Here is a 27,340-nt window from a genome sequence, read left to right as displayed (position 1 = left end):
GCTCGCTAACAACACTTGCCCCGACAGTCTGTTAAGGCTACACGGGGGATCTTTGTCGTGGTGAGCGGTGGCGCAGCGGTTAGTGCTACGCCGCGCTACGAAGCCCGGCGACCCGGGTTCGATTCCCGCTCACGGCCACCAACACCCGGTGACGGATTATCTGAACCGGTCCTGGGTCTCCCCTAGGTTGACTCAAACTCAAATGTGTACCTCGTGCGGTGCGTAAACATCGCCACTGGGGAGACAAAGGCGGCCGGGTGTGATGCTGGCAAGCCACCAATTCGTGTGTGACGTCTCGGGCCTTGATAGGCGCTCGCTCGCAGCATTTGCCCCGACAATCTGTTAATCTTTGTCGATGACCTCATGCCTGTTCACACAGAGGTTTCCACGAATCTAGATTTGAAGCTTTCGTGACTGCAGGAATCCAAACTCTTTGGTTCTTTCGGTAAAGTCACGTGGGTAGAAAATGAAATAAATCACGACGTTTCGACCACGCTTTCCCACCTGATGACGGACGCTTGTGTTGCGCCCGAAACGTCGTGATTTATTTTATTTTCTACCTACGTGACTTTACCGAAAGAACCAAAGAGTTTGGTTTCCACAAATGTTGATGCCATTTTTTTGGGGGGGAAGGAATTCTCAGCGTCTTGCGTGAGGTGTGTGTGTGTATAAGAATAGGTCTTAGAATATGTCTTACCCTTTCTGGCAATCAAACAGGGGGTGTTGAGATGTTCAAACACCAAACGGAGACCTTTTTGCAAGGAATCGTGTCTGCATTAACCACACACGGTACTTGTTTTTCTTCATGGCAATAACAAATTAAACACAACTGTTTTCTTGTCCAGAAAAAGGCTAAAACCTTTTTCTTATCATCTTGATTTGAAGCTTTCGTGACTGCAGGAATCCATACGCTTTGGTTCCTACGGTAAAGTCACGTGGGTAGAGAAATAAAATAAAATAAAACCAAAAATAATATACTCTTTAGTTCTTTCGGTAAAGTCACGTAGGTGAAGCAATTAAATAAATAAAAAATCGAAATAACTAAATGTAGTTATTTAAAAAAAAATAACTACATTTAGTTATTTCTTTAGTTTTTATTTGTATTCTTAGTTATTATTTTTCACCTACGCGACTTTACCGAAAGAACCGAAGAGTATGGATCTTTGCAGTCACGAAAACTTCAAATCTAGAACAAAAATAATACATCACGACGTTTCGATCGCAACACAAGCGGTCGTCCTCAGGTGGAAAAAATCATCCAAAACACCCAAGTCCACGCTCGGTCAAGACCTGGCATTTCAGTTCAACGAGAGAACTGTAACAGCTCCTTCGCTGGTTCAGCTGCATTACTTTTACTGGTAGGAACCACCTGGTTCCACCAGTCCACAAGGGATTATTGTGTCCGTCCGTCGTGCATCCAGAAATGGGAGGGGTTGGGGCTGGGTGGAGAGGGGAGGGTGGGGAGGGGCTGGGTGGGGAGGGTGGAGAGGGGCTGGGTGGGGAGTGGCTGGGTGGGGAGGGTGGGGCTGGGTGGGGGTGGGAGGGGTGGGTTTCTGGGTGGGGAGGGGCTGGTCACCCCGTGGTGCCCTTTTAAAACTCAACGTTTAACCTACTCACGCCGGCTTGTGCCCGCCCTCAAAGTCGGCCATATTTGCGGAATACACCACGCCGCCGTTGACCCTGCAGGCCATTGACCGAGCAACCCAACGTTCCTACCAGGTCCCTCCGCAGGAATGTGTTTCTTATATTTTGATACTGGCAAGAAAGGTCCCATCTTGAGATGTGTGTGTTTGTGAAACTGCTGCTGCTGCTACCGGTTCCTGGTCTGGCCCATGAACTGAAACGGCAGGTCTTGACCGAGCGTGGACTTGGGTGTTTTGGATGACATTTAACTTAATAGCAACCCACCCCCCCCCCCCCAAGATGAGGCTGCGTGAAGGCAGGATATGCGATCGTGGACATTGATCTAGGGATCCGTGTAAATGGCAAACCCAAGGGCTGGGTGCCATATCATCAATCAGCTGGCTGACATTAAAACTGGAGATGCTGCTGCTGCCACTGCCAAGCGGCGGACGATATACAGTATATCGAGAAAGTAAAGGGGCCACATTGGACACTGTGAATACAGGTTACCTCTGAGCACGTCAAATCCCACGTGTATGACAACGTCGGTTTGAGAGGTGGGTGCAGAAGCAGGAGAGCGGGGCTGAGGAGAGGCTTGTTGATGGTGCATAGGAGTGCAGTTTCCATAGAATGGCCTTGGTTTGGAAACCAGACTGTAAAGTCCCATTGAGGGGAGCGTGCTAGAAAATAGGAAGATATCACGGGAAGCTGGCACCGTTCACGAGAGAAAGTCTAGTGAACGGTGCCACCACCATCTCACCACCACTCACCACCACCTCAGCACCCCATCAAATCCTCAACACGCAACTTTCTCCAGGCGGTGGTGGCTACGCGCGCGGTAGCGTAGTGCTTAGCGCGCTGATCTACAAACCCGGCGACCCGAGTTTGATTCCCGCTCGCGGCCAACACCGGTGACGATTTTCTGAACCGGTCCCGAGCCTCTCCTATGTCGACTCAGCCTCAAGTGAGTAAGCCGATGCGGTGTGTAAACATCACCATTGGGGAGGCAACGGCGGCCAGCCGTGGTGCGGACCACCCAACTCCTCATCTGCAGTGCCAACCTTCATAGGTGCTCGCTAACATCACTTGCCAAGTCTGATGAAGGCGATACAGGGGTATCGGTCTTTGTTTGGTCTGTAATCCAGCACTGGGAAGGCAGGGAGGGCTGATGGATCACAGAAATGTTGTGAAACCACTTTCCCGTAAGCATCGACCAGCCTTATACCCTGACTCACGAAAATGTGGACTCCACCTGTTCCATCTGTACGGGAGTGTTGTCCCCTCACACGCGTTGGCTTCCTCTGGGTGCTCCAGTTTCCTCTCAAATGTAAAAGCACTTATTCATTGGCCAAACACATTAACGCCGAGGGAGCTGGTAGGAACGTTGGGTTGCTCGGTCAATGGCCAGGGTCAACGGCGGCGTGGTGTATTCCGCAAATATGCCCGACTGAGGGCAGGCACAAGCCGGCGTGAGTAGGTTAAACGTTGAGTTTTATAAGGGCACCACGGGGTGACCAGCCCCTCCCCACCCAGCCCCTCCCTCCCCACCCAGCCCCTCCCTGCACGACGAACACAATAATCCCCTGTGGGCTGGTGTAACCAGGAGGTTCCTACCAGTATAATACTTTCATATCGAGGACAAGAGCTTGGTGGAAGGGGGGGGGGATAGGCACTAGCTCCCCACTGCCTGGCTATGTATTGCCTCCCGTTCAACTGTGGCTCCTCTCCGCACCTTTCGAGTCGTCCTCTCTTGCTCTTCGGGAGAGCGAGCAAATCCTGTGCAGTCGGCATTCTTAATTTCGGCACCTCCAAAACCCGTTGATGCGAGAGCCACATCCTCATCCACGACCCATATAACCACCACGCGAGGCATCTCTACAAAACACAGTGATTTTATTACAAAACCCACAGGGTCGGACCTTTCACATCCAGCGGTCAAAACGCACAACTGAATATAACACTGTAAGGGCTGCCTGGGCACTGCCAGCCAAGGGCAAGCAGCCCAGGCATCATGGCTGTGTTAAGAAAAACAAAACAATAACCCTGGAAGTGCCATTCCAGCTCCGCAGATCCAACGCAAGATTTGGCTCGGTTGACGACGCGGGACAAAAATGCCCACGTCACCAGATTCTTTTGGCAAAAAAAAAACTCACGATGGCTCCATCAATCCGGCATGATAGCTGCCCATTCCCCAAACCAACCAAGGCTCGGGGAAACCGCTTCAACCGAGGCACTTGGACCGCCGCTCGGCGGTTCCAGCACCTGTCCACAGCTGGAATATTCCACCCAGGGCAGCAGCTGCAGTTACAGCAGGAGAACTTTCCTTGTAAACGTTTTAAACAGTCAGGTCGGCGCCGTTTCGTTTCGTGGCCTAGGCCACGTTTTGGCTCGTTTGGTTACAAAAACCCCGGGGAAGTAGTCCCTCTGCCCAAGGGGTGTCATGGCAGAATGTCACTTTCGCCAGGGTTGACGACCCTCACCCACAGCAGGGGTGGAGGGACAGCTCGTCCTCCACCACCACCCTCAGCGCGAGGTCATCGTTGGCGAGACTTAATAACGACCCTTGCGCGCGCATGGCTCAATGGGAACCGGCGGCACCGTCTTGTGCCAGCCGGGGCTCCCAGTTTTGGTGTTGAAGCCGAGAATACAAAATAACTTAAACGTGCAACACATCCACGCACGTGGCCACCCAGTCCCGTCCCTTATGAGGATCCCTCATCACCAGGGAACCGATGGCACTCGGTAAATGGCAGCCAGCGACCACCATTCAAATTTAACCATTTGTGCTTGAAGTGCATATACAAAAATAAGGCCACACGAATTTCATCATGATGGCAAATGCCGTTAGTGTTTCCCATGCAGCTGGGTAAGTGCCAGGTAAAGGCTTTGGCAAAAGCAAAAATGAACATTTTTGTTCAGAAAAATGAAAACGTAAAGTGCACGTCGCCACGCTCGGCTGCAGCAGCCGGACGGCGCGCAAGTCCCGGCGCCTGCGTCGCAGGGGCAGCCGTACACCGCACACACGCAACGTGGTACAGCCTCTCAAACATCGCTACTGGCAACTCGTCACAACCACTATCCCTCCCGCAGTCTCCGCAACGGTCACCGTCGCCACAACGAACGCTGTCGCCATCTTCCGAGGCGTCACCATCTCCTTCATCACCGCTGTCCTCATCGCAATCACCACCTTCATCACCATCGTCACTTTCTTCATGACCACCACCACCACCATCATCATCATTATCGGCCTACATCTTCATAACGACGTCATCATGACATCAATCCCCATCTTCTGACTATGACAGTCTTCAGCATCGTCATCGTTGTCACCGTCCCAACCATTAATATGTTCATCAGCTCCATCGTCAAGAGTCCGGAGTTTGCACCGCCACTTGCGAATGCGTGTGCTGGACCGGCTTGGATGCCCCGTGATTCACAGACACGGCTCCCCCCTTTCCCTCTGTCGTGCTCGCTGTCCACCGCACCCCGATGGTGCGCGGGGAGGCCTCACGTGCTCACCTGCACGGGCAGACTCTCCAGAGGATGGGGGTCAACCTGCAAGGGAGATGGAGCAACAGGAGATTAGCGTTAGCCACGATGGTTATTGTGGAGGTGATGGCAGTGGAGGTTGTACAAGGTGTTTGTTGTTGTTGTTCTGCTGGATGTGCGAGTGGTGTTTTGTTTAGTCGTGGTACCGTTTGTGACGGTGGTGGTTGAGTGGGTTGTTGTGATGCTTGGAGATTGTTTTTATCATTTGGTGGTGGTTACGGTGGTGTGCGATGCGATCGTGACTGCAGAGGGATCGTGTGAGGTTTTGCTGTGGTACGATTGTAACGAGGGTCACAGTTACGGCGGATGTTGCGGTAGCAGTAGTTGCGTTGGTTGTTGTGGTGGTTCTTACGATGTAGTGGAGGTGCTTGGGCAGCAGTTGTGTGGGCGAGTTATTGTTGTGGTAGTTGCGGTAGATCGGGCAATGGTTGTGTGGCTGCGCACACACACACACGCACCTCAGAGTAGAGGGGCGGAGGCTGCAGCATGAACTGCTGCATGTAGAGGTAGGCCGAACGGGGCCCTGCAAAGGCCTCCTCGGTGGGGACGCACAGACTGCGGAACCTCTCCTCCGACACCACGTCCGTGTAGCATGGGGGAGCTGGGGGGGGGCACAATAACGGAGTCAACGCCCACTCGCGTCCACCACCACCGCACTCTCGCGTTCCCCAAATACACGCGCTCACTCGTTCACACACGCCCCTCTCGCTCACGACCACCAACATGCCCAGTGCAGCCTCTAACGGGCTGCTTGGGGCAAGTGCTATTAGCGAGCACCTATTAAAGCTGGAATGGCACACGAGAGGGGTGGTGTGCCACACACCGCACCGGGTACTCATTTAAGGCCGAGTCGACCTAACGGTGGTCCAGGCCCGGTTCACATATTCACAACCGTTATTAGTCCTAAGTGGGATTAGAACTCGGTTCGCTGGGTTTGTAGCGCGGTGCACTAATCACTGCACCACCACTCCCCACAGTCGAACACTCGCACACTCGCGCTCACAAAGGTCCCCCATTTAGCCTCAACCGACTGTAGGGGCAAGTGCTGTTAGCAAGCACCTATGAAGGCCGGCACGGCACATGAGGGGGTGGGTGGCCAACACCACGCCCGGCCGCCTTTGTCTCCCTAGTGACGTTGTTTACACATCGCACCAGGTACTCATTTGAGGCTGAGTCGACCTAGCACTCGCTCACACACACACGCGCGCGGACGCGGCGGTTTGTACCTTCAGGCGCCTCGGGCAGCTCGCTCCACGCTGGTCCCCCAGTGACGCTGCGCTGGCTCGACACGCTGGACGTGCGGGAGCCCAGGGCTTGCAGCGGGATCGTGCCCAGCACCAGCGGCAGCTCCAGCTGCAGGTTTGACGAGCCGGGGATGTCCACGTACACCTGGGGGGCGGTGGAGGAGGCACAGGGGGGGGGTGGGTCAGCATCTCCATCCGGCAGCTCAGCCACAACAACCGCCTGAGGTTCCCGAATGCGCTCGTGTCACGACTGGTCTGCCCCAGGCTACGAGACAACTGTAGACTCGACACCCATTGGGGATTCAATGAATCGTCACCATTCAGGGTGGCACTTGGACAAATATTTTGCAGTCGTTTTGTCCGCTAGCAAAATTAGTCAACCGCTATATATTTACATGCAATTTGTATCACTCTTAACCAATTGTTCCATGCATGACCAACCAGCATCAGGATGGAATTCAACAGCCGTCGCCTGCCAATACTTCAAACTCACCCCCAGGTGCTCACTTTCACCCCAACCTAGGCTACCCCATGCCGAGCTCATCGAAACCAGCGCCAACTGCCCACCCCACCCCCCTACGGCTTCAATTGCGAAACCCCTCGACCCTCACACAACCACCCACCCACCCACTCGCCCAGCCCACCCCACCACGCCCCGTGGCGCTCACCTGTAGGCAGTACTCGACACGGATGAGGGCGCAGGACAGCACGGAGGGCGGCAGGCGCGGCACCTTGAGCAAGCGGCCGTCCCACGAGTCTGTGCGGCCCGAGGGCACGCTCTCACCGCGCACCTCCGCCACGGCGCGCACGTGCGAGCGCGTTCGCCCGCCCGCCAAGAACACCTGGCGCTGGCAGAGCGCCGCCTTGGGCACGACGAGGCGCGACGAGCAGTTCTCCACCTCGGCGTGGATGGCGATGGCCTCGCCCGGGCAGTAGCCGCGCCGGTCGATCTTCACGCTGAGCGCGATGAGGCTCGAGCCGAACATGGCGAAGCCGACGTTCTTCTCGCGAGCGCCGGCGGCAGACTCCTGCGATCGAGACGGGGAGACGCGTGCGGTGTGAGCGGGGCGGGGGGCGAGGCGGCGGTTTGCATGTGTAAGATGTGCGTGTGTTGCGCACAAAGGCTGCGGGCATCAGTGGGCATTTAAATGTGGTTGCGATGCTGGTATTGGTGGCGGGCGAGTGCTGTTATTAAGTTTATTCGTTTAATCGGGTGAGAACTCAAAGAGACCAAAATCTCAGTGTGCCGCTGGTGTGCTGCTGCTAGTGATGCTGCTAGTGATGCTGGTGTGATGCTGGTGTGCTGCTGCTGCTGCTGCGGCATTCACCTGCAGGCTGGGCGTGTTGATGTCCACGTGCTCCACGACGCTGAAGCGATGGCGCGTGCGCTGCGTCCGGCCCCAGTCGCGCTCCAGTGCGGCCTCCACCCAGTAGCGGACCCAGCCGTGGCGGCCCTCAAACGACGTGGCCAGCGGTCTGCGGGACACAGGGACGGGTTGGCACGGTCAGCACGCTGCAACGCGAGAGCACACTACACTTGTGCCGTATTACACCGTTTTTGTTCTGCGTGCGTGCAGTACATGCTGTGTGTTCTACACCGTGTATATGCTGTGTCCATATCCTGTGAGCGTAGAGCGTGTATGTACAATCCGCGTGTATATTATACGTCTGTGTACACCGTGTGCTTTCTGTGTGTGTACACTGTATATCAGAATCTTTATTTAGGACTGCATGAGGAATCCGATGAGCTATGAAGCTCGTTTCCACAGATGTCCAGCATGGGCGTGTCGGCAAGGAACACGTTTGAGCGTGTCCGCTGCACGCGTACGTGTGGACACACGCATGCGTCGCATGCGAACGTTGTTGCACACGCGCCGTGTGTACACATGCGTATGCTGTGTGTACGCAGTGTGTGCGTGTACACACGCAGTGTGTACGCAGTGTGTGCGTGTACAAATGCGGTGTGTACGCAGTGTGTGTGTGTACAAATGCGGTGTGTACGCAGTGTGTGTGTGTACACACGCGGTGTGTACGCGGTGTGCGGTGAGTCATGTGCTCGCTCACCCGTCCGGCAGCACGAAGCAGAACGGGAACTCGTGCAGCCCGGCAGGGAGCGTCACATGATCCTCACTTCCGCCAGCTGTTTGGGAGGGGCGAGATTGGAAAAACATGTTGTGATGACGTCACAAGGAGGAGAGGGCCAATCAGGGCAGGCCCACGTGGGATTGTGCCGCACCCCCCTTTCTAGGAAGGTCCCTTTTGCCAGGAGGGTGGGGGGCCCTTACTAAGAGGGACCCCTCAAGAGAGCAAGAGAGGGTACCCTTCTAAATGGGGATCCCTTACTAATTAGGGACCTCAAATTATTTATTTCTCGAGACGCAGACCCCCTCCCCCCCCTACAAAATACTAACTGGAAAAAAAGTTAACCCACACCGCACCCCCCCCCACCCCGATACACGCCATCTGGTGCTTCTAGCAGCTGCGCTACAAGCACATTAATGAACAACTTTAACAAGTGCTGTTATACACACGCGGCTCGTATTCATGTTACACACAAACCTCCCAAAGCAAAGCAACTCGGACCCCGCACTCTACAACTGCAGTGTCAACAAAGTTGCCGAGTGATTTACTGGCACGGAGGAGTACGGCATTTGGGCTTCGCTTACAGGCACCGAGCCGGTTGTGAACATTCCACATTACTATGGCGGGGGGGGGGGGAGAGGCAATGCTATCCCATAGAACAACCCTCGAGATTTCTCAACAAGCAACGCAAAATACGATAATTGTTTTTTTTACCATTTTATCTGGCAACAAAACTGACACCTTTTGCATTGACCACAATACTTGCGGTCGGAATTCAAACAAAAAAATACAACTCTGATCATGTATGCACCGTCCTTGAAATTGATTGGTCCACACCAGAGACAACTTTTCTTAAGAGCCCAGTCCCACATGGTGTTGGACCAGATGAAGCCAAAAGTCGCACAACTCAAAGAACAAAACATGTGTCAGTTTTGCTGCCAGATAAAAACCCAATTATCATATTTTGCAACCGGCAAAGGAGCTTCCAATTGAAGCAACGCAAAGTGGCACCCCCACGTCAGACCCCCCCAATGCTTCACGAACCCCCCGTGAATTTCGATTTAAAGCTTTCGTGACTGCAGGGATTCATCTTCTTGGTTCTTTCGGTAAAGTCACGTAGAATGGAAATAATAAAATAATAAAACATAATAAAATAATTCTCACGACGTTTCGGCCACAACGCAAGCAGCCGTCCTCAGGTGAAGAACAGGTCTGTCAGAAAGCCTGGTGGTGTTTCATTCAGACGCTGTCTTCTCGATAGACGCTGTTCTTCACCTGAGGACGGCTGCTTGCGTTGTGGCCGAAACGTCGTGAGAATTATTTTATTATGTTTTATTTTTATTATTTCCATTCTACGTGACGACTTTACCGAAAGTACCAAGAAGATGAACTCCCCATGCTTCAAACTCTTAGTTCTTTCGGTAAAGTCACGTAGGTAAAAAATGAAATTAAAATTAATTAAAAATCACGACGTTTCGGAGGCAACACAAGTCTCCGTCATCAGGTGGGACCGTCACAGCCACATTTGCTGCATCACCATCCACTCACCCGGGGGAGCGAGTAGCGTCTGCTGCACGTCCAGGTACGTGGCCTCCTCGCGGCAGGCGAGGGCCAGGGGAGCCGCGGCCCTCCGGCCCAGCAGCTCGGGCTCGGCCCAGCTGACCCGCGCGAGGCCCCGGGCGCGAACGCGGAGCGAGCCGAGCCGCGACTCGCGCCGCAGCCTCAGCAGCACGCGGCCACGCACCTCCTGGCCGGCCACGAACACGCCGCCGCGCCCGCCGCTGCCGCCGCCGCCGCCGCCGTCCGGGGCATCCAGCTTCACGGAGAGACACTTGACGTCACCGAGACCCATGGTTCAAGCCGCAACAACAACAACTCGGTGGTGGTGGTGGTGGTGGGGTAGGTTCGCAGATGTCCACCAAAACCCACCGACGCACAACCTTCTGCTGCTGGTAAATCCGAGCAGATGCGAGACGCGATTTTCTTGCAGCGTTTTAAAACTTCGCTGCACCTGAGCTGCTGCTGCTGCTGCCGCCGACCGAAATCTCGGCAGCGTTTAAGAATGCCCGCTCTTCTTTCCAAGAAGGCCGCAGCAGGGGCCTGGCAAAGTCCTCCTAGCCACCCCTCCCCCCTTGACTAATTAACGGGAGGCACAATTAACGCGATGGGCGAACGCTCCAGAACCGCCACAGAGCTCGCTCATTCAGCCGCTCTCAGACGGTCAAGTGCACGTCGCCACCCCCTCCCCGCCGCTATTTAAGGGGAGACCCCCTCAGCCCCTCCCCCTTAGATGGGGCGGGGCTCATCTCCCCCCCACCCGCGGGTGCGGGGGCTTCCCCCCCCACCCAACCGCCGCTAACACGCGAAGACGTCGTGCACAGCGCGTGTTCGGTGACTTCACCGTGGGCAGAGCGCGCTCGTGATTGGCTGGGCGCGAGCGGTAAACAGCTCGCGATTGGTCGAGCGTCCGCGTGTTCGCCGCGTGCACGCGTGGTGCTCGGCGCGCGCCGGGGGGGGTGGGGGCGGGCGCGTTGCACCCCAACCCGTGCCAATATCCCCCCCCACCCCCCGCCCCCCGTGCGTGTTGTGAGCGTGGCCGCTTCGTGGTCTTCAAATGCCCTGGGCCCTACGTGGCCGATTTGGGGAAAATATCTGTTGTGATTTTTCAGAGGGATATTGCGATTAAATTTTTTAAAGGACAAGCTTCAGTTCAATATTCAATGTGTAATAGGTTTAAAACGTGTGATTGAGCATTACCACAATATACCATCTAAATATATCTAAAAATGCAAGGATGATAATCTTGATTTGAAGCTTTCGTGACTGCAGGAATCCATACATACTCTTTGGTTCCTTCGGTAAAGTCACGTGGGGAGAAAGGACGCTTGTGTTGCCCCCGAAACGCCGTGATTTATTTTATTTTATACCTACGTGACTTTACCGAAAGAACCTAAGAGCAAGGATGATAACTTTAAAGATATGAATTGCTTCCAACATATTTATTAAAATGTTTTAATTGAAAATAGAACAATCAAACATAGAGCAATTGTTACGTTCATTAAATAAAGTTCATCATAAAAAATACAACAATTGCAATAAGAAAATAATAGCCTTTGCAATTTGCTAATCGCATTGTTTCAAATTGCGATTTGAAATCAATGAATCGTTCAGCCCGACCCTGTTCCCGTGTGCGCATTCCGGGACTTTACAAAACATTCCCTGAACGTCCGAAATTTCCCGAAATTGCCCAGCCGACCCCCCCCCCCATAACCCCAAGTTCTCTCCCGGCAAGGAAGCCTACTGCTGTATATTTGGAGTTTGTGTGTCTCTCTCTCATCATCATCACGGTGACTAGGAGATGTTGACTACCTCGCCTGGTACGCAGGAGGTCGTGGGTTCGATCCTTACCCTGACGCCTGCTGCTGTATATTTGGAGTTTGTGTGTCTCTCGCTCTCATCATCATCACGCTGGCTAGGAGATGTTGACTACCTCGCCTGGTGTGCAGGAGGTCGTGGGTTCGATCCTTACCCTGACGCCTGCTGCTGTATATTTGGAGTTTGTGTGTCTCTCTCTCTCATCATCATCACGCTGGCTAGGAGATGTTGACTACCTCGCCTGGTGTGCAGGAGGTCGTGGGTTCGATCCTTACCCTGACGCCTGCTGCTGTATATTTGGAGTTTGTGTGTCTCTCGCTCTCATCATCATCACGGTGACTAGGAGATGTTGACTACCTCGCCTGGTACGCAGGAGGTCGTGGGTTCGATCCTTACCCTGACGCCTGCTGCAGTGTATTTGGAGTTTGCGTGTCTCTCGCTCTCATCATCATCACGGTGACTAGGAGATGTTAACTACCTCGCCTGGTGTACAGGAGGTCGTGGGTTCGATCCTTACCCTGACGCCTGCTGTATATTTGGAGTTTGCGTGTCTCTCGCTCTCATCACCACCACCACCACACCTGAGCAGACTTTCTTCCCGGCCATCACTAAGCAGGCCCCCACCCCCCTCTCTCTCCAGCCCCGCCGCTGGCTCCTGACCCCGCTGCGTCCCACGGGATAGGCGGACCCAAGAATGTGTGAACGTGCCCGACCGCGTTGGCCCTCCTCCAAATCCCTCTCTCCATGGCCCGCAAAAGCCACCGCCGTCACCGCATCTCACAAACAACCTCCCCACCCACCCACCCCAACTCGCCGGCCGGGGTGGAGGAGGGGGTCCCACCTGTTGTTGCGGACTGCACACGCTATATTTGGTTAATATTCGCTTAATTTGGTGAATGGTGGCAGCTGTTGTTCGGCCGCGACCTTTCCCCGTTGCACATTCTCTCTCTCTCCCTCCCCTCCTCCTCCTCCACCCTCCTCCCCGCGTCACCTCCGCCCTCTTCCCTAGAAGCACACTTGGCCGCGAGCCCCCCCCCTTGCTCTCTGCAGTGGCTGCTCTGGAGTTTGTGTGTCTCTCTTGCTCTCATCATCATCACGGTGGCTGGGAGATGTTAACTACCTCGCCTGGGGTGCAGGAGGTCGTGGGTTCGATCACGGCCCTGACGCCTGCTGCTGTGTATTTGGAGTTTGTGTGTCTCTCACTCTCATCATCATCACGCTGACTAGGAGATGTTGACTACCTCGCCTGGTGTGCAGGAGGTCGTGGGTTCGATCCTTACCCTGACGCCTGCTGTATATTTGGAGTTTGTGTGTCTCTCGCTCTCATCATCATCATCATCACGGTGACTAGGAGATGTTAACTACCTCGCCTGGTCTACAAGAGATCGTGGGTTCGATCCCGACCCTGACGCCTGCTGCTGTGTATTTGGAGTTTTGCGCGTCTCTCTCCCCGCGGTCGCGTGGATTCTTCTCCGGGTCCACGGGTTTTTCCCTCCACAATTGTATTATCAACGTCACGTCCCTTTAGACTCTTTGGCTGCTATACATTTCCACCCGACGACGATAATCCTCTTCGCTGGGCTGTCATTTGTGCGCAGGTTGCTTTGTGAAAAAAGTAGCTACATAGCTGAGTGGGTCTTACCTTGTAAAGTAAAAAAAAACAGTTCACAGTTTTAGTTCCACAGTAAGACCTCGGTCGTGACGAATTCGTTTGCGATTCACTCCCCGCTCAACGTCGGGGATTACGGGAGCGTAAGGCACTACCACGAGAGTGCAATTGCGGTCAAACGTGATTCCCTGCTGCACTAATGACCATCGAGACATTAAACGGTGCCAATATCTTGCTTTACAAACCTTGACCCCAGCCAGTGGTGGCAATTCCACATGTCCATGGCGGGGTCGGGGGGGTGGGAGAGTGTTATAGCAATTCAACCAACGGCTTGACGGGGGATTCCTTTCGCCCAGCCGCGAATTGATCGCGGCTGATGATGCTACAGGAACGCGTCGTCATTTCGAATCCAATTGCATAATGCTGATGAGTCAGGCAGGGCCCATGGAGCTTGGTTGGCTCTCGATGGGATGCCGAGGCTTGTGCGCAGGGCGGCCTGCCCAGTTGAGTGCAAGCTGAGCCCGAGGAATTCTCTTGTCAGCAGAGCGACTATCCAGACACGGGCAGGCAGGACGGGCCTCTTTCACACGCCTGCCTCGCTCTGTCCACTGCTGGATGAGAGCCTCCCTCCACGATCATGGGGGAGGCGGTGGGGGGGGGGCGTTGGACCATACTTCACCACGCTGGTCACAGTTGCGGTTTCGGTGGTGGTAGGCGATCTGAGTAAATTTGGGCATTAATTCTAGATTTGAGGCTTTCGTGACTGCAAGGATTCATATTCTTAGGTTTTTTCGGTAAAGTCACGTAGGTAAAACAATTACAATTAATAAAAGTAAAATAAAAATAAAAATCACGACGTTTCGGAGGCAACACAAGCTTCCGTCTTCAGGTGACGCGAAGACGGAAGCTCGTGTTGCCTCCGAAACGTCGTGATTTTTATTTTTATTTTACTTTTATTAATTGTAATTGTTTTACCTACGTGACTTTACCGAAAAAACCTAAGAATATGAATCCTTGCAGTCACGAAAGCCTCAAATCTAGAATTAATGCCCAAATTTACTCAGATCGCCTACCACCACCGAAACCGCAACTGTGACCAGCGTGGTGAAGTATGGTCCAACGCCCCCCCCCCACCGCCTCCCCCATGATCGTGGAGGGAGGCTCTCATCCAGCAGTGGACAGAGCGAGGCAGGCGTGTGAAAGAGGCCCGTCCTGCCTGCCCGTGTCTGGATAGTCGCTCTGCTGACAAGAGAATTCCTCGGGCTCAGCTTGCACTCAACTGGGCAGGCCGCCCTGCGCACAAGCCTCGGCATCCCATCGAGAGCCAACCAAGCTGCATGGGCCCTGCCTGACTCATCAGCATTATGCAATTGGATTCGAAATGACGACGCGTTCCTGTAGCATCATCAGCCGCGATCAATTCGCGGCTGGGCGAAAGGAATCCCCCGTCAAGCCGTTGGTTGAATTGCTATAACACTCTCCCACCCCCCCGACCCCGCCATGGACATGTGGAATTGCCACCACTGGCTGGGGTCAAGGTTTGTAAAGCAAGATATTGGCACCGTTTAATGTCTCGATGGTCATTAGTGCAGCAGGGAATCACTTTTGACCGCAATTGCACTCTCGTGGTAGTGCCTTACGCTCCCGTAATCCCCGACGTTGAGCGGGGAGTGAATCGCAAACGAATTCGTCACGACCGAGGTCTTACTGTGGAACTAAAACTGTGAACTGTTTTTTTTTACTTTACAAGGTAAGACCCACTCAGCTATGTAGCTACTTTTTCCACAAAGCGACCTGCGCACAAATGACAGCCCAGCGAAGAGGATTATCGGCGTCGGGTGGAAATGTATAGCAGCCAAAGAGTCTAAAGGGACGTGACGTTGATAATAAAATTGTGGAGGGAAAAACCCGCGGACCCGGAGAAGAATCCACGCGACCGCGGGGAGAGAGACGCGCAAAACTCCAAATACACAGCAGCAGGCGTCAGAGTCGGGATCGAACCCACGATCTCTTGTAGACCAGGCGAGGTAGTCAACATCTCCTAGTCAGCGTGATGATGATGAGAGAGACACAGCAAATTCCAAATATACAACAGCAGGCGTCAGGGCCGGGATCGAACCCACGACCTCCTGCACACCAGGCGAGGTAGTTAACATCTCCCAGCCACCGTGATGATGATGATGAGAGGCAACACGAGCTTCCGTCTTCGCGTCACCTGAAGACGGAAGCTTGTGTTGCCTCCGAAACGTCGTGATTTTTATTTTATTTTTATTTTAGTTATATTAATTTTAATTCTTTACCTACGTGACTTTACCGAATAAAACTAAGAATATAAATATGGGCAGCTTTGCAGGCGCTCCCGCCATGCACTGCTCGTGGGAAGGGTGATATAGAGGGCCCTTGGTCTACTCTTCCACGCTGCTTGCCGAACGTCTGTGGAAGGGTGAAGAGACGCAGGCGGTACCCACCCTTCACCCCCACCACATGTGTAGTACACCCAGTTGGGAGGGTTGAAAGATGGATATCAAAAGCCTGCGGGTTCCATCTGCGGTGAAAAGTCCATAGCCATTGATGTGAGCCGTGGCCGGGAAATTCCCACAAGACGCTGGGAATTCCCCTCCCAAAAAAATAAAGTGAAGTGGAAGAAACTGGGAGAGGAGTTTTGAGGTCATCTTCAATGACAAAGATCCCCCGCGTAGCCTGTAACAGACTGTAGGGGCAAGTGCTGTTAGCGAGCACCTATGAAGGCCGGAACGATACACGAGGGGGTGGATGGCCAGCACCACGCCCGGCCGCCTTTGTCTCCCTTGTGGCGATGTTTATACACCGCATCAGGTACTCATTTTAGACTGAGTCGACTTAAGGGACGACCAGGATAGGCGCAGATAATCGTCACCGGTGTTGGCCGTGAACGGGAATCGAACTTGGGTCGCCTGGTTCGTAGCGCAGCGCCCTAACAGCTACGCTACCGCTCCCCACACACAGTCACACACACAGCCACACACACAGACATACATACACACACAGCCACACAGTCACACACACACACAGACACACACGCAGACAGCCACAGCCACACACAGCCACACACAGACACAACAACAACTGCCATTCGCCACTAAGTGGCGGTGACGTCACCACGACGCTTGTGCCAGGCCATGTGCACCTTGAGGCCACGTGAAGTGTCGAACGCCCGCTGGCAGGAGGTCATAGACACACACACAGCCACACACACAGACACACACAGACAGACACAGACAGACACACACACAGACAGACACACACACAGACAGACACACACACACACAGACACAGACAAAAACGAAGATCCCCCGTATAGCCTGAATAGACTGTAGGGGCAAGTGCTGTTAGCGAGCACCTATGAAGGCCAGAACGGTACACGAGGGGGTGGATGGCAAGCACCACGCCCGACCGCCTTTGTCTCCCTCGTGGCGATGTTTACTACACACCGCACTATCTACTCATTTAAGGCTGAGTTGACCTAGTGGAGGCCCAGGTACAGATAATCGTCACTGGTGATTACCGTGAGCTGGAATCGAACGCAGGTCACTCGGTTTGTAGCGCAGCGCGCTAACCACTACACCACCGCTCCCCACACACAGCCACATGCACAGACACACGCACAGACACACACACAGACATACACACACAGACACACACACAGACATAGACACACATAGACACACACACAGACATACGCACAAATACATACATACACACAGACACACACAAAGACATACACACACAGACATACACACACAGACACACACAGACAGATACACACAGACATACACACAGACACACACAAAGACATACACAGACACACAGACATACACACAGCCACATGCACAGACACACGCGCAGACATACACACACACAGACACACGTACAGACACACACTGACATACACACAGACACACACAAAGACATACACACAGACACACACACAAAGACATACACAGACACACAGACATACACACAGCCACATGCACAGACACACGCACAAACATACACACAGACACACACACAGACACACAAACATACACACAGACACACACATAGACAGACACACACACCCACACGCAATCACGGCCAGAAACAGGCACGCACAATCCCACATACACAGCAAACCACACGCACGCGTACAAAAACACTTCCCACACACGCGCGCAGTCATACAAAAACAAAGATACCCTCCCCTATAACCTTGGACTGTTGGAACAAAGTTGATGTTTGCGAGCACCTATCAAGGCCGACAGGGCACACGAGCGGGTGGTGCAGCCAACATCACGGCCGACCGCCTGTGTCTCCCCTGGGCCCGTGAGTGTTTACACCACAACGCGCCAGGTACTCGTTTGAGTCGACCAGTCAATCCGCACCGCGTGGGTGAGCGGCGGGGGTGGTTTTCCTTGTGGCTCTGACCCCGACATTCACTTTCACGACCCCTGCCGCGATGGAGGTGGTTGTTGGTGCTGGTGGGCGGGAGGGAGGAGTGTGTGTTGTTCATGGGGCTGTTGTCGTGCAGTGAGAACACGGTGTACCCGCGGAGGCGGAAGCGGTTAGAGTGACGAGCCATCACTCACCACTGCCACTCACCAACTCATAGACCACTCACCTTGATCACTCAACAGCGTGGGCCCCACTCACCGCGGCAACTCGCTGTCATTCAGCCGTGACCAACTCACCACGTGGGGTCTCCGTAAAACTCACCCCGTGACCAATTCACCCTGTGAGATTTCGATAAACTCACCCCGTGACCAACTCACCCCGTGGGATTTCGATAAAACTCACCCCGTGACCAACTCACCACGTGGGATTTCGATAAAACTCACCCCGTGACCAACTCACCACGTGGGATGTCGATAAAACTCACCCTGTGACCAACTCACCCTGTGGGATTTCGATAAAACTCACCCCGTGACCAACTCACCACGTGGGATTTCGATAAACTCACCCCGTGACCAACTCACCACGTGGGATGTCGCTAAAACTCACCCCGTGACCAACTAACCCCGTGGGATTTCGATAAAACTCACCCCGTGACCAACTCACCCTGTGGGATTTCGATAAAACTCACCCCGTGACCAACTCACCCTGTGGGATTTCGATAAACTCACCCCGTGACCAACTCACCACGTGGGATGTCGCTAAAACTCACCCCGTGACCAACTCACCCTGTGGGATTTCGATAAAACTCACCCCGTGACCAACTCACCACGTGGGATTTCGATAAACTCACCCCGTGACCAACTCACCCTGTGGGATTTCGATAAAACTCACCCCGTGACCAACTCACCACGTGGGATGTCGATAAAACTCACCCTGTGACCAACTCACCCTGTGGGATTTCGATAAAACTCACCCCGTGACCAACTCACCACGTGGGATTTCGATAAACTCACCCCGTGACCAACTCACCCCGTGGTATTTCGATAAAACTCACCCCGTGACCAACTCACCCTGTGGGATTTCGCTAAAACTCACCCCGTGACCAACTCACCACGTGGGATTTCGATAAACTCACCCCGTGACCAACTCACCCCGTGGGATTTCGATTAAACTCACCCCGTGACCAACTCACCACGTGGGGTTTCGATAAAACTCACCCCGTGACCAACTCACCACGTGGGATTTCGCTAAAACTCACCCCGTGACCAACTCACCACGTGGGATTTCGCTAAAACTCACCCCGTGACCAACTCACCACGTGGGATTTCGCTAAAACTCACCCCGTGACCAACTCACCACGTGGGATTTTGATAAACTCACCCCGTGACCAACTCACCACGTGGGATTTCGATAAACTCACCCCGTGACCAACTCACCCCGTGGGATTTCGATTAAACTCACCCCGTGACCAACTCACCCCGTGGGATTTCGATAAAACTCACCCCGTGACCAACTCACCACGTGGGGTTTCGATAAAACTCACCCCGTGACCAACTCACCCCGTGGGATTTCGATAAAACTCACCCCGTGACCAACTCACCACGTGGGATTTCGATAAAACTCACCCCGTGACCAACTCACCCTGTGGGATTTCGATAAAACTCACCCCGTGACCAACTCACCCCGTGGGATTTCGATAAAACTCACCCCGTGACCAACTCACCACGTGGGGTTTCGATAAAACTCACCCCGTGACCAACTCACCCCGTGGGGTTTCGATAAAACTCACCCCGTGACCAACTCACCACGTGGGATGTCGATAAAACTCACCCCGTGACCAACTCACCACGTGGGATTTCGATAAAACTCACCCCGTGACCAACTCACCCCGTGGGATTTCGATAAAACTCACCCCGTGACCAACTCACCACGTGGGATTTCGATAAAACTCGCCCCGTGACCAACTCACCACGTGGGATGTCGATAAAACTCACCCCGTGACCAACTCACCACGTGGGATTTCGATTAAACTCACCCCGTGACCAACTGACCCCGTGGGATGTCGATAAAACTCACCCCGTGACCAACTCACCACGTGGGATTTCGATTAAACTCACCCCGTGACCAACTCACCACGTGGGATTTCGATAAAACTCACCCCGTGACCAACTCACCCTGTGGGATTTCGCTAAAACTCACCCCGTGACCAACTCACCCCGTGGGATTTCGCTAAAACTCACCCCGTGACCAACTCACCACGTGGGATTTCGATTAAACTCACCCCGTGACCAACTGACCCCGTGGGATGTCGATAAAACTCACCCCGTGACCAACTCACCACGTGGGATTTCGATTAAACTCACCCCGTGACCAACTCACCACGTGGGGTCTCGATAAAACTCACCCCGTGACCAACTCACCCCGTGGGATTTCGCTAAAACTCACCCCGTGACCAACTAACCTCGTGGGATTTCGATAAAACTCACCCCGTGACCAACTCACCACGTGGGATTTCGATAAACTCACCCCGTGACCAACTCACCCCGTGGGATTTCGATTAAACTCACCCCGTGACCAACTCACCCCGTGGGATTTCGATAAAACTCACCCCGTGACCAACTCACCACGTGGGGTTTCGATAAAACTCACCCCGTGACCAACTCACCCCGTGGGATTTCGATAAAACTCACCCCGTGACCAACTCACCACGTGGGATTTCGATAAAACTCACCCCGTGACCAACTCACCCTGTGGGATTTCGATAAAACTCACCCCGTGACCAACTCACCCCGTGGGATTTCGATAAAACTCACCCCGTGACCAACTCACCACGTGGGGTTTCGATAAAACTCACCCCGTGACCAACTCACCCCGTGGGGTTTCGATAAAACTCACCCCGTGACCAACTCACCACGTGGGATGTCGATAAAACTCACCCCGTGACCAACTCACCACGTGGGATTTCGATAAAACTCACCCCGTGACCAACTCACCCCGTGGGATTTCGATAAAACTCACCCCGTGACCAACTCACCACGTGGGATTTCGATAAAACTCGCCCCGTGACCAACTCACCACGTGGGATGTCGATAAAACTCACCCCGTGACCAACTCACCACGTGGGATTTCGATTAAACTCACCCCGTGACCAACTGACCCCGTGGGATGTCGATAAAACTCACCCCGTGACCAACTCACCACGTGGGATTTCGATTAAACTCACCCCGTGACCAACTCACCACGTGGGATTTCGATAAAACTCACCCCGTGACCAACTCACCCTGTGGGATTTCGCTAAAACTCACCCCGTGACCAACTCACCCCGTGGGATTTCGCTAAAACTCACCCCGTGACCAACTCACCACGTGGGATTTCGATTAAACTCACCCCGTGACCAACTGACCCCGTGGGATGTCGATAAAACTCACCCCGTGACCAACTCACCACGTGGGATTTCGATTAAACTCACCCCGTGACCAACTCACCACGTGGGGTCTCGATAAAACTCACCCCGTGACCAACTCACCCCGTGGGATTTCGCTAAAACTCACCCCGTGACCAACTAACCTCGTGGGATTTCGATAAAACTCACCCCGTGACCAACTCACCACGTGGGATTTCGATAAAACTCACCCCGTGACCAACTCACCCCGTGGGATTTCGATAAAACTCACCCCGTGACCAACTCACCCCGTGGGATTTCGATAAAACTCACCCCGTGACCAACTCACCACGTTGGGTTTCGATAAAACTCACCCCGTGACCAACTCACCCTGTGGGATTTCGATAAAACTCACCCCGTGACCAACTCACCACGTGGGGTTTCGATAAAACTCACCCCGTGACCAACTCACCCCGTGGGGTTTCGATAAAACTCACCCCGTGACCAACTCACCCGTGGGGTTTCGATAAAACTCACCCCGTGACCAACTCACCACGTGGGATTTCGATAAAACTCACCCCGTGACCAACTCACCACGTGGAGTTTCGATAAAACTCACCCCGTGACCAACTCACCCCGTGGGGTTTCGATAAAACTCACCCCGTGACCAACTCACCACGTGGGGTTTCGATAAAACTCACCCCGTGACCAACTCACCCCGTGGGGTTTCGATAAAACTCACCCCGTGACCAACTCACCCCGTGGGATTTCGATTAAACTCACCCCGTGACCAACTCACCACGTGGGATTTCGATAAAACTCACCCCGTGACCAACTCACCACGTGGGATTTCGATAAACTCACCCCGTGACCAACTCACCACGTGGGATTTCGATAAAACTCACCCCGTGACCAACTCACCCCGTGGGATTTCGATAAAACTCACCCCGTGACCAACTCACCACGTGGGATGTCGATAAAACTCACCCCGTGACCAACTCACCCCGTGGGATTTCGATAAAACTCACCCCGTGACCAACTCACCACGTGGGATTTCGATTAAACTCACCCCGTGACCAACTGACCCCGTGGGATGTCGATAAAACTCACCCCGTGACCAACTCACCACGTGGGATTTCGATTAAACTCACCCCGTGACCAACTCACCACGTGGGGTCTCGATAAAACTCACCCCGTGACCAACTCACCCCGTGGGATTTCGCTAAAACTCACCCCGTGACCAACTCACCCCGTGGGATTTCGCTAAAACTCACCCCGTGACCAACTCACCCCGTGGGATTTCGATAAAACTCACCCCGTGACCAACTCACCCCGTGGGATTTCGATAAAACTCACCCCGTGACCAACTAACCTCGTGGGATTTCGATAAAACTCACCCCGTGACCAACTCACCACGTGGGATTTCGATAAAACTCACCCCGTGACCAACTCACCCCGTGGGATTTCGATAAAACTCACCCTGTGACCAACTCACCACGTGGGATTTCGATAAACTCACCCCGTGACCAACTCACCACGTGGGATTTCGATAAACTCACCCCGTGACCAACTCACCACGTGGGATTTCGATAAACTCACCCCGTGACCAACTCACCACGTGGGATTTCGATAAACTCACCCCGTGACCAACTCACCACGTGGGATTTCGATAAAACTCACCCCGTGACCAACTCACCCCGTGGGATTTCGATAAAACTCACCCCGTGACCAACTAACCTCGTGGGATTTCGATAAAACTCACCCCGTGACCAACTCACCACGTGGGATTTCGATAAAACTCACCCCGTGACCAACTCACCCCGTGGGATTTCGATAAAACTCACCCCGTGACCAACTCACCACGTGGGATTTCGATAAACTCACCCCGTGACCAACTCACCACGTGGGATTTCGATAAACTCACCCCGTGACCAACTCACCACGTGGGATTTCGATAAACTCATCCCGTGACCAACTCACCACGTGGGATTTCGATAAACTCATCCCGTGACCAACTAACCTCGTGGGATTTCGATAAAACTCACCCCGTGACCAACTCACCACGTGGGATTTCGATAAACTCACCCCGTGACCAACTCACCCCGTGGGATTTCGATAAAACTCACCCCGTGACCAACTAACCTCGTGGGATTTCGATAAACTCATCCCGTGACCAACTCACCACGTGGGATTTCGATAAACTCACCCCGTGACCAACTCACCCCGTGGGATTTCGATAAAACTCACCCCGTGACCAACTAACCTCGTGGGATTTCGATAAAACTCACCCCGTGACCAACTCACCACGTGGGATTTCGATAAAACTCACCCCGTGACCAACTCACCCCGTGGGATTTCGATAAAACTCACCCCGTGACCAACTCACCACGTGGGATTTCGATAAACTCACCCCGTGACCAACTCACCACGTGGGATTTCGATAAACTCACCCCGTGACCAACTCACCACGTGGGATTTCGATAAACTCATCCCGTGACCAACTCACCACGTGGGATTTCGATAAACTCATCCCGTGACCAACTCACCACGTGGGATTTCGATAAACTCACCCCGTGACCAACTCACCACGTGGGATTTCGATAAACTCACCCCGTAACCAACTCACCACGTGGGATTTCGATAAACTCATCCCGTGACCAACTCACCACGTGGGATTTCGATAAACTCATCCCGTGACCAACTAACCTCGTGGGATTTCGATAAAACTCACCCCGTGACCACTCACCACAGGCACTTGCCGCGGACATCGCCACTCACCAACCACCGTGGAAAGTCGAGACTCGCCATGAATCTATCATGACCTCTCAATCATGGCGATTGGCACCGCATGAATCACTCACACATCGCGGCTCAGCACTCGCCGTGGCAACTCGAAACTCATAATCCACCACGATGATCCATCCACCGCTTGCAATGAGCACCCACCAAAACTCACCGTTGACCGCTCACTGCTGATGATTTGCAACAGGGTTTCACACGGAGGGTCGGAGGGTTCCACGGAGAATCCACGCTCTCACCGATACCGTGGCTGTGATGTTGTTGTGTTTTTGCTCGAAAGTTATGGTTATGACTACGGTGTGGTTTAAGTCCGGGACCAATATCTGTTAGACATCTGATAGACATCTGGGTCTTGGACTTAAATAGCCACTTCTGCTTTTCGCGTGTCGGTGTGGGCTTCACGGTGGGGAGAGGGGGTGCCACGGTGATGGGATGTTAACTACCTCGCCTTGTATACAGGAGGTCGTCGGTTCGATCCCGACTCTGACGCCTGTATATTTGGAGTTTGCGTGTCTCTCTGCCCGTGGTCGCGTGGATTTTTCCCCTCCACATTTAGAATCATCACTAAACGGTACTGTAGAGACCCGTAGTCATATAGACCCCATCGAGACCCATACAGACTCATAGATACCCAGAGCCTCAGAGTGATCCATGGAGACCCATTGAGACTCAGACCCATAGAGACTCACAGAGACTCATAGAGACCCCATCGAGACCCTTAGAGACCCAGACAGACTCATAGATACCCAGAGCCTCAGCGTGATCCATGGAGACCCATAGAGACTCACAGAGACTCACAGAGACTCACAGAGACTCGTAGAGACCCAGAGACTCGTAGAGATCCGTGGAGAACCCAGCGTTTAGAGTATTTGGCTTCTATATATTTCCACGTGATAAGTCAATTCGCTGAGCTACCATTTGTGGCCAGGACGCTTCTGAAAAAGAGATACGTAGCTCAGTGGGTCTGACCTGGTAAGGGGCCGTCCATAAATGACGTCACGTACCTGGGGGGGGGGGGGGGGGTGAGGGTCAGACATTTGTGACGATGTGTGACGAGGGGGTGGGGATTTGAGAAATGTGACGTCACATCAAAATGCGCAACTTTAAATAAATGTAGACAACACGTTCTACTTGATTAAATTGACTTTTTAATAAATGTTTTCTCCTACAACATCAGAGTGCAGCGCCACATTAAATACGCACTACAATGACAATAGTTTAAAGCGATTTGAAGCATGTTTTATTTTTTTTTGGGGGGGGGGGGGGCAGAGCTTTGTAACGTCATATTTGAAGGGGGGGTCTGACTTTTTGTGACGCCGTGTAGCGAAGGGGGGGGGGGTCAAAAATCGTCCAAAATCGCGTGACGTCATTTATGGACGGCCCCTAAAATCAAAATAGTGTGTATCAGTTAATAGTTTAAATTAACCAGTAACTTGTGTGTGTTCATGCACGGGTCTCTATTTCACTATATGGATCTCCATGTAACTCTTTGAGTCTCTATACAACTCTATGCGTTTAAAAAAAAACATAACTCTACTAACCACATTGTAACCCTTTGGAACTCTACGCATCTCTGCGTAATGATATGGCTTGCTATGCAACTCTATGGATGTGTGTGTAAGGAAGCCGCAGTTGAATGTTAACAAAACATTGGTCTATCGGCGTCTCATCAGCCAGGCTGGCTGCTATCGATCCGTAGCACCCACGCCTTGCCACCACACATTTGGTTTATGACGCGCGCATTACCTCAGTATCTGGGGGGCGGGGGGGGGGTAGGTTCCTTGTTTCTGTGAACATGTCCAGATGTTTGTCTCCAAGCTCAGACACGAGCAAAGTCCAAAAGGCAAACACACGCCCCTGTCTCTCTTTCTCGCTCTCTTGTGGCAGCGTGACCACGTTGGCTCACCACCACGTGACACTGTCCATGACAATAACAACAACAACAGCAGCAGCAGCATCACACCAGGTCGGATGGGACACGGCGCTGGGAAAACCAGGGCCGTGTTTTGGTTGTCTAGGAGAGCCCCACTAAGTCGACGGATTCCAGGAGGGGCCGATCACGTTGAGACAGACGCTGTCTTCCCGACAGACCTGTTCTTCACCTGAGGACGGCTGCTTGCGTTGTGGCCGAAACGTCGTGAGAATTATTTTATTGTTTTATTATTTTTTATTTTATTTTTCCCTTCTACGTGACTTTACCGAAAGAACCAAGAAGATGTTTTTTTTTTCTTCTTCAATATTATATATATTAAAAAAAAATTTCACCCAATCATTCGGTCTTCATACGTGCGGGAGGAGACCGGAGCACCTGGAGAAAAGTCACGAGTGCGAGGAAGCAACACTCTATCCCCGTACAGACGGAAACGGACGGGGAAGGGAGGGAGTTTCACACAACGCAACGGTCGGCGGCCAGTCGCCTCCGTATCGCTCTTCCATCGCGACTGTAACACGACTCTACCACGGTGACCGTGTTGAGGAATCGGTCGACCACAAGGCCGTAAGTATAATATTCAAATATGCTCAAAATGCCCCCCCCCCCCCCCCCCCCCCCCCCCCAATATATTGCTATAAAACATATTTCTGGTTATGGTTGTACTTTATTAATCCCTAATCTCTGCCATTACATACAATGAAACAAGAAATGGTAAAAAAAGAAAAAACAGAGCAATGTAATACAATACACTATTATACATTATTGTAAAACATTAATAAAAAGTCAATCCTATGTGTTAGTTCATTTTCTAATATTTTAGGCAGGAAATTCGTTTTCAAATTTCGATTTTTTTTTCTGGGGGGGTGACCCCCAGACCTCCTGGAAAACTTGGACCCCCCCAATGTTGACTCCACGGCTACGGCCTTGGTTGACCAGACACTGCTTCATCTCAACCACACTGTGTTCAACCACCACGCTGCACCTCCGATTATCACAGTTGACTACTACGGCGCGAAAAAAGTTCAGCATACATACAAAATACTCAGCCACTGTCTGACGAACCTATCCATTGACCCTCCCACCCACACACTCACTCACTCATTCACCCAACCACACACTCATTCACCCACCCACTCACTTATTCACCCACCCACTCACTCATTCACCCACCCACACACTCATTCACCCACCCACTTACTCATTCACCCACCCACACACTCATTCCCCCATCCGCTCACGCATTCACCCACCCACCCACTCATTCACCCACCCACCCACTTACTCATTCACCCACCCACACACTCATTCCCCCAACCACACACTCATTCACCCAC

At 52.9% G+C, this 27,340-nt stretch overlaps 1 protein-coding gene across 1 annotated transcript; it reads right to left on the bottom strand.

Annotated features, from left to right (window-relative positions):
* Positions 1–3,499: 3,499 nt before the first annotated feature.
* LOC144741637 (arrestin domain-containing protein 3-like) lies at positions 3,500–10,723 on the bottom strand. Its single transcript, XM_078624139.1, has 7 exons — positions 10,047–10,723; positions 8,481–8,556; positions 7,745–7,892; positions 7,085–7,444; positions 6,399–6,561; positions 5,631–5,773; positions 3,500–5,178 (listed from the first exon to the last, which is right to left on the bottom strand). The coding sequence occupies exons 1-7, from the start codon at positions 10,348–10,350 to the stop codon at positions 5,131–5,133; spliced, it is 1,242 nt and encodes a 413-aa protein (XP_078480265.1). The 5' UTR covers positions 10,351–10,723; the 3' UTR covers positions 3,500–5,130.
* Positions 10,724–27,340: the final 16,617 nt, after the last annotated feature.

The sequence above is a fragment of the Lampetra planeri genome, unplaced genomic scaffold, assembly GCF_965212315.1.
Source record: "Lampetra planeri unplaced genomic scaffold, kcLamPlan1.2.h2 scaffold_629, whole genome shotgun sequence".
NCBI lineage: Eukaryota > Metazoa > Chordata > Hyperoartia > Petromyzontiformes > Petromyzontidae > Lampetra > Lampetra planeri.
Note: the sequence above shows the minus strand (reverse complement) of the source record. Positions and strands in the feature narration are given on the sequence as shown.

Bases quoted from the DNA above. Each gene is read 5' to 3' on its own strand.
- LOC144741637 (XM_078624139.1), bottom strand. From the start codon at position 10,350: ATGGGTCTCGGTGACGTCAAGTGTCTCTCCGTGAAGCTGGATGCCCCG. The intron at 7,445-7,744 runs GTGAATGCCGCA...TCTCGATCGCAG, and splicing joins TCAACACGCCCAGCCTGCAG to GAGTCTGCCGCCGGCGCTCG. The intron at 5,774-6,398 runs GTACAAACCGCC...GCCCCCCCCCAG, and splicing joins GCTGCCCGAGGCGCCTGAAG to CTCCCCCATGCTACACGGAC.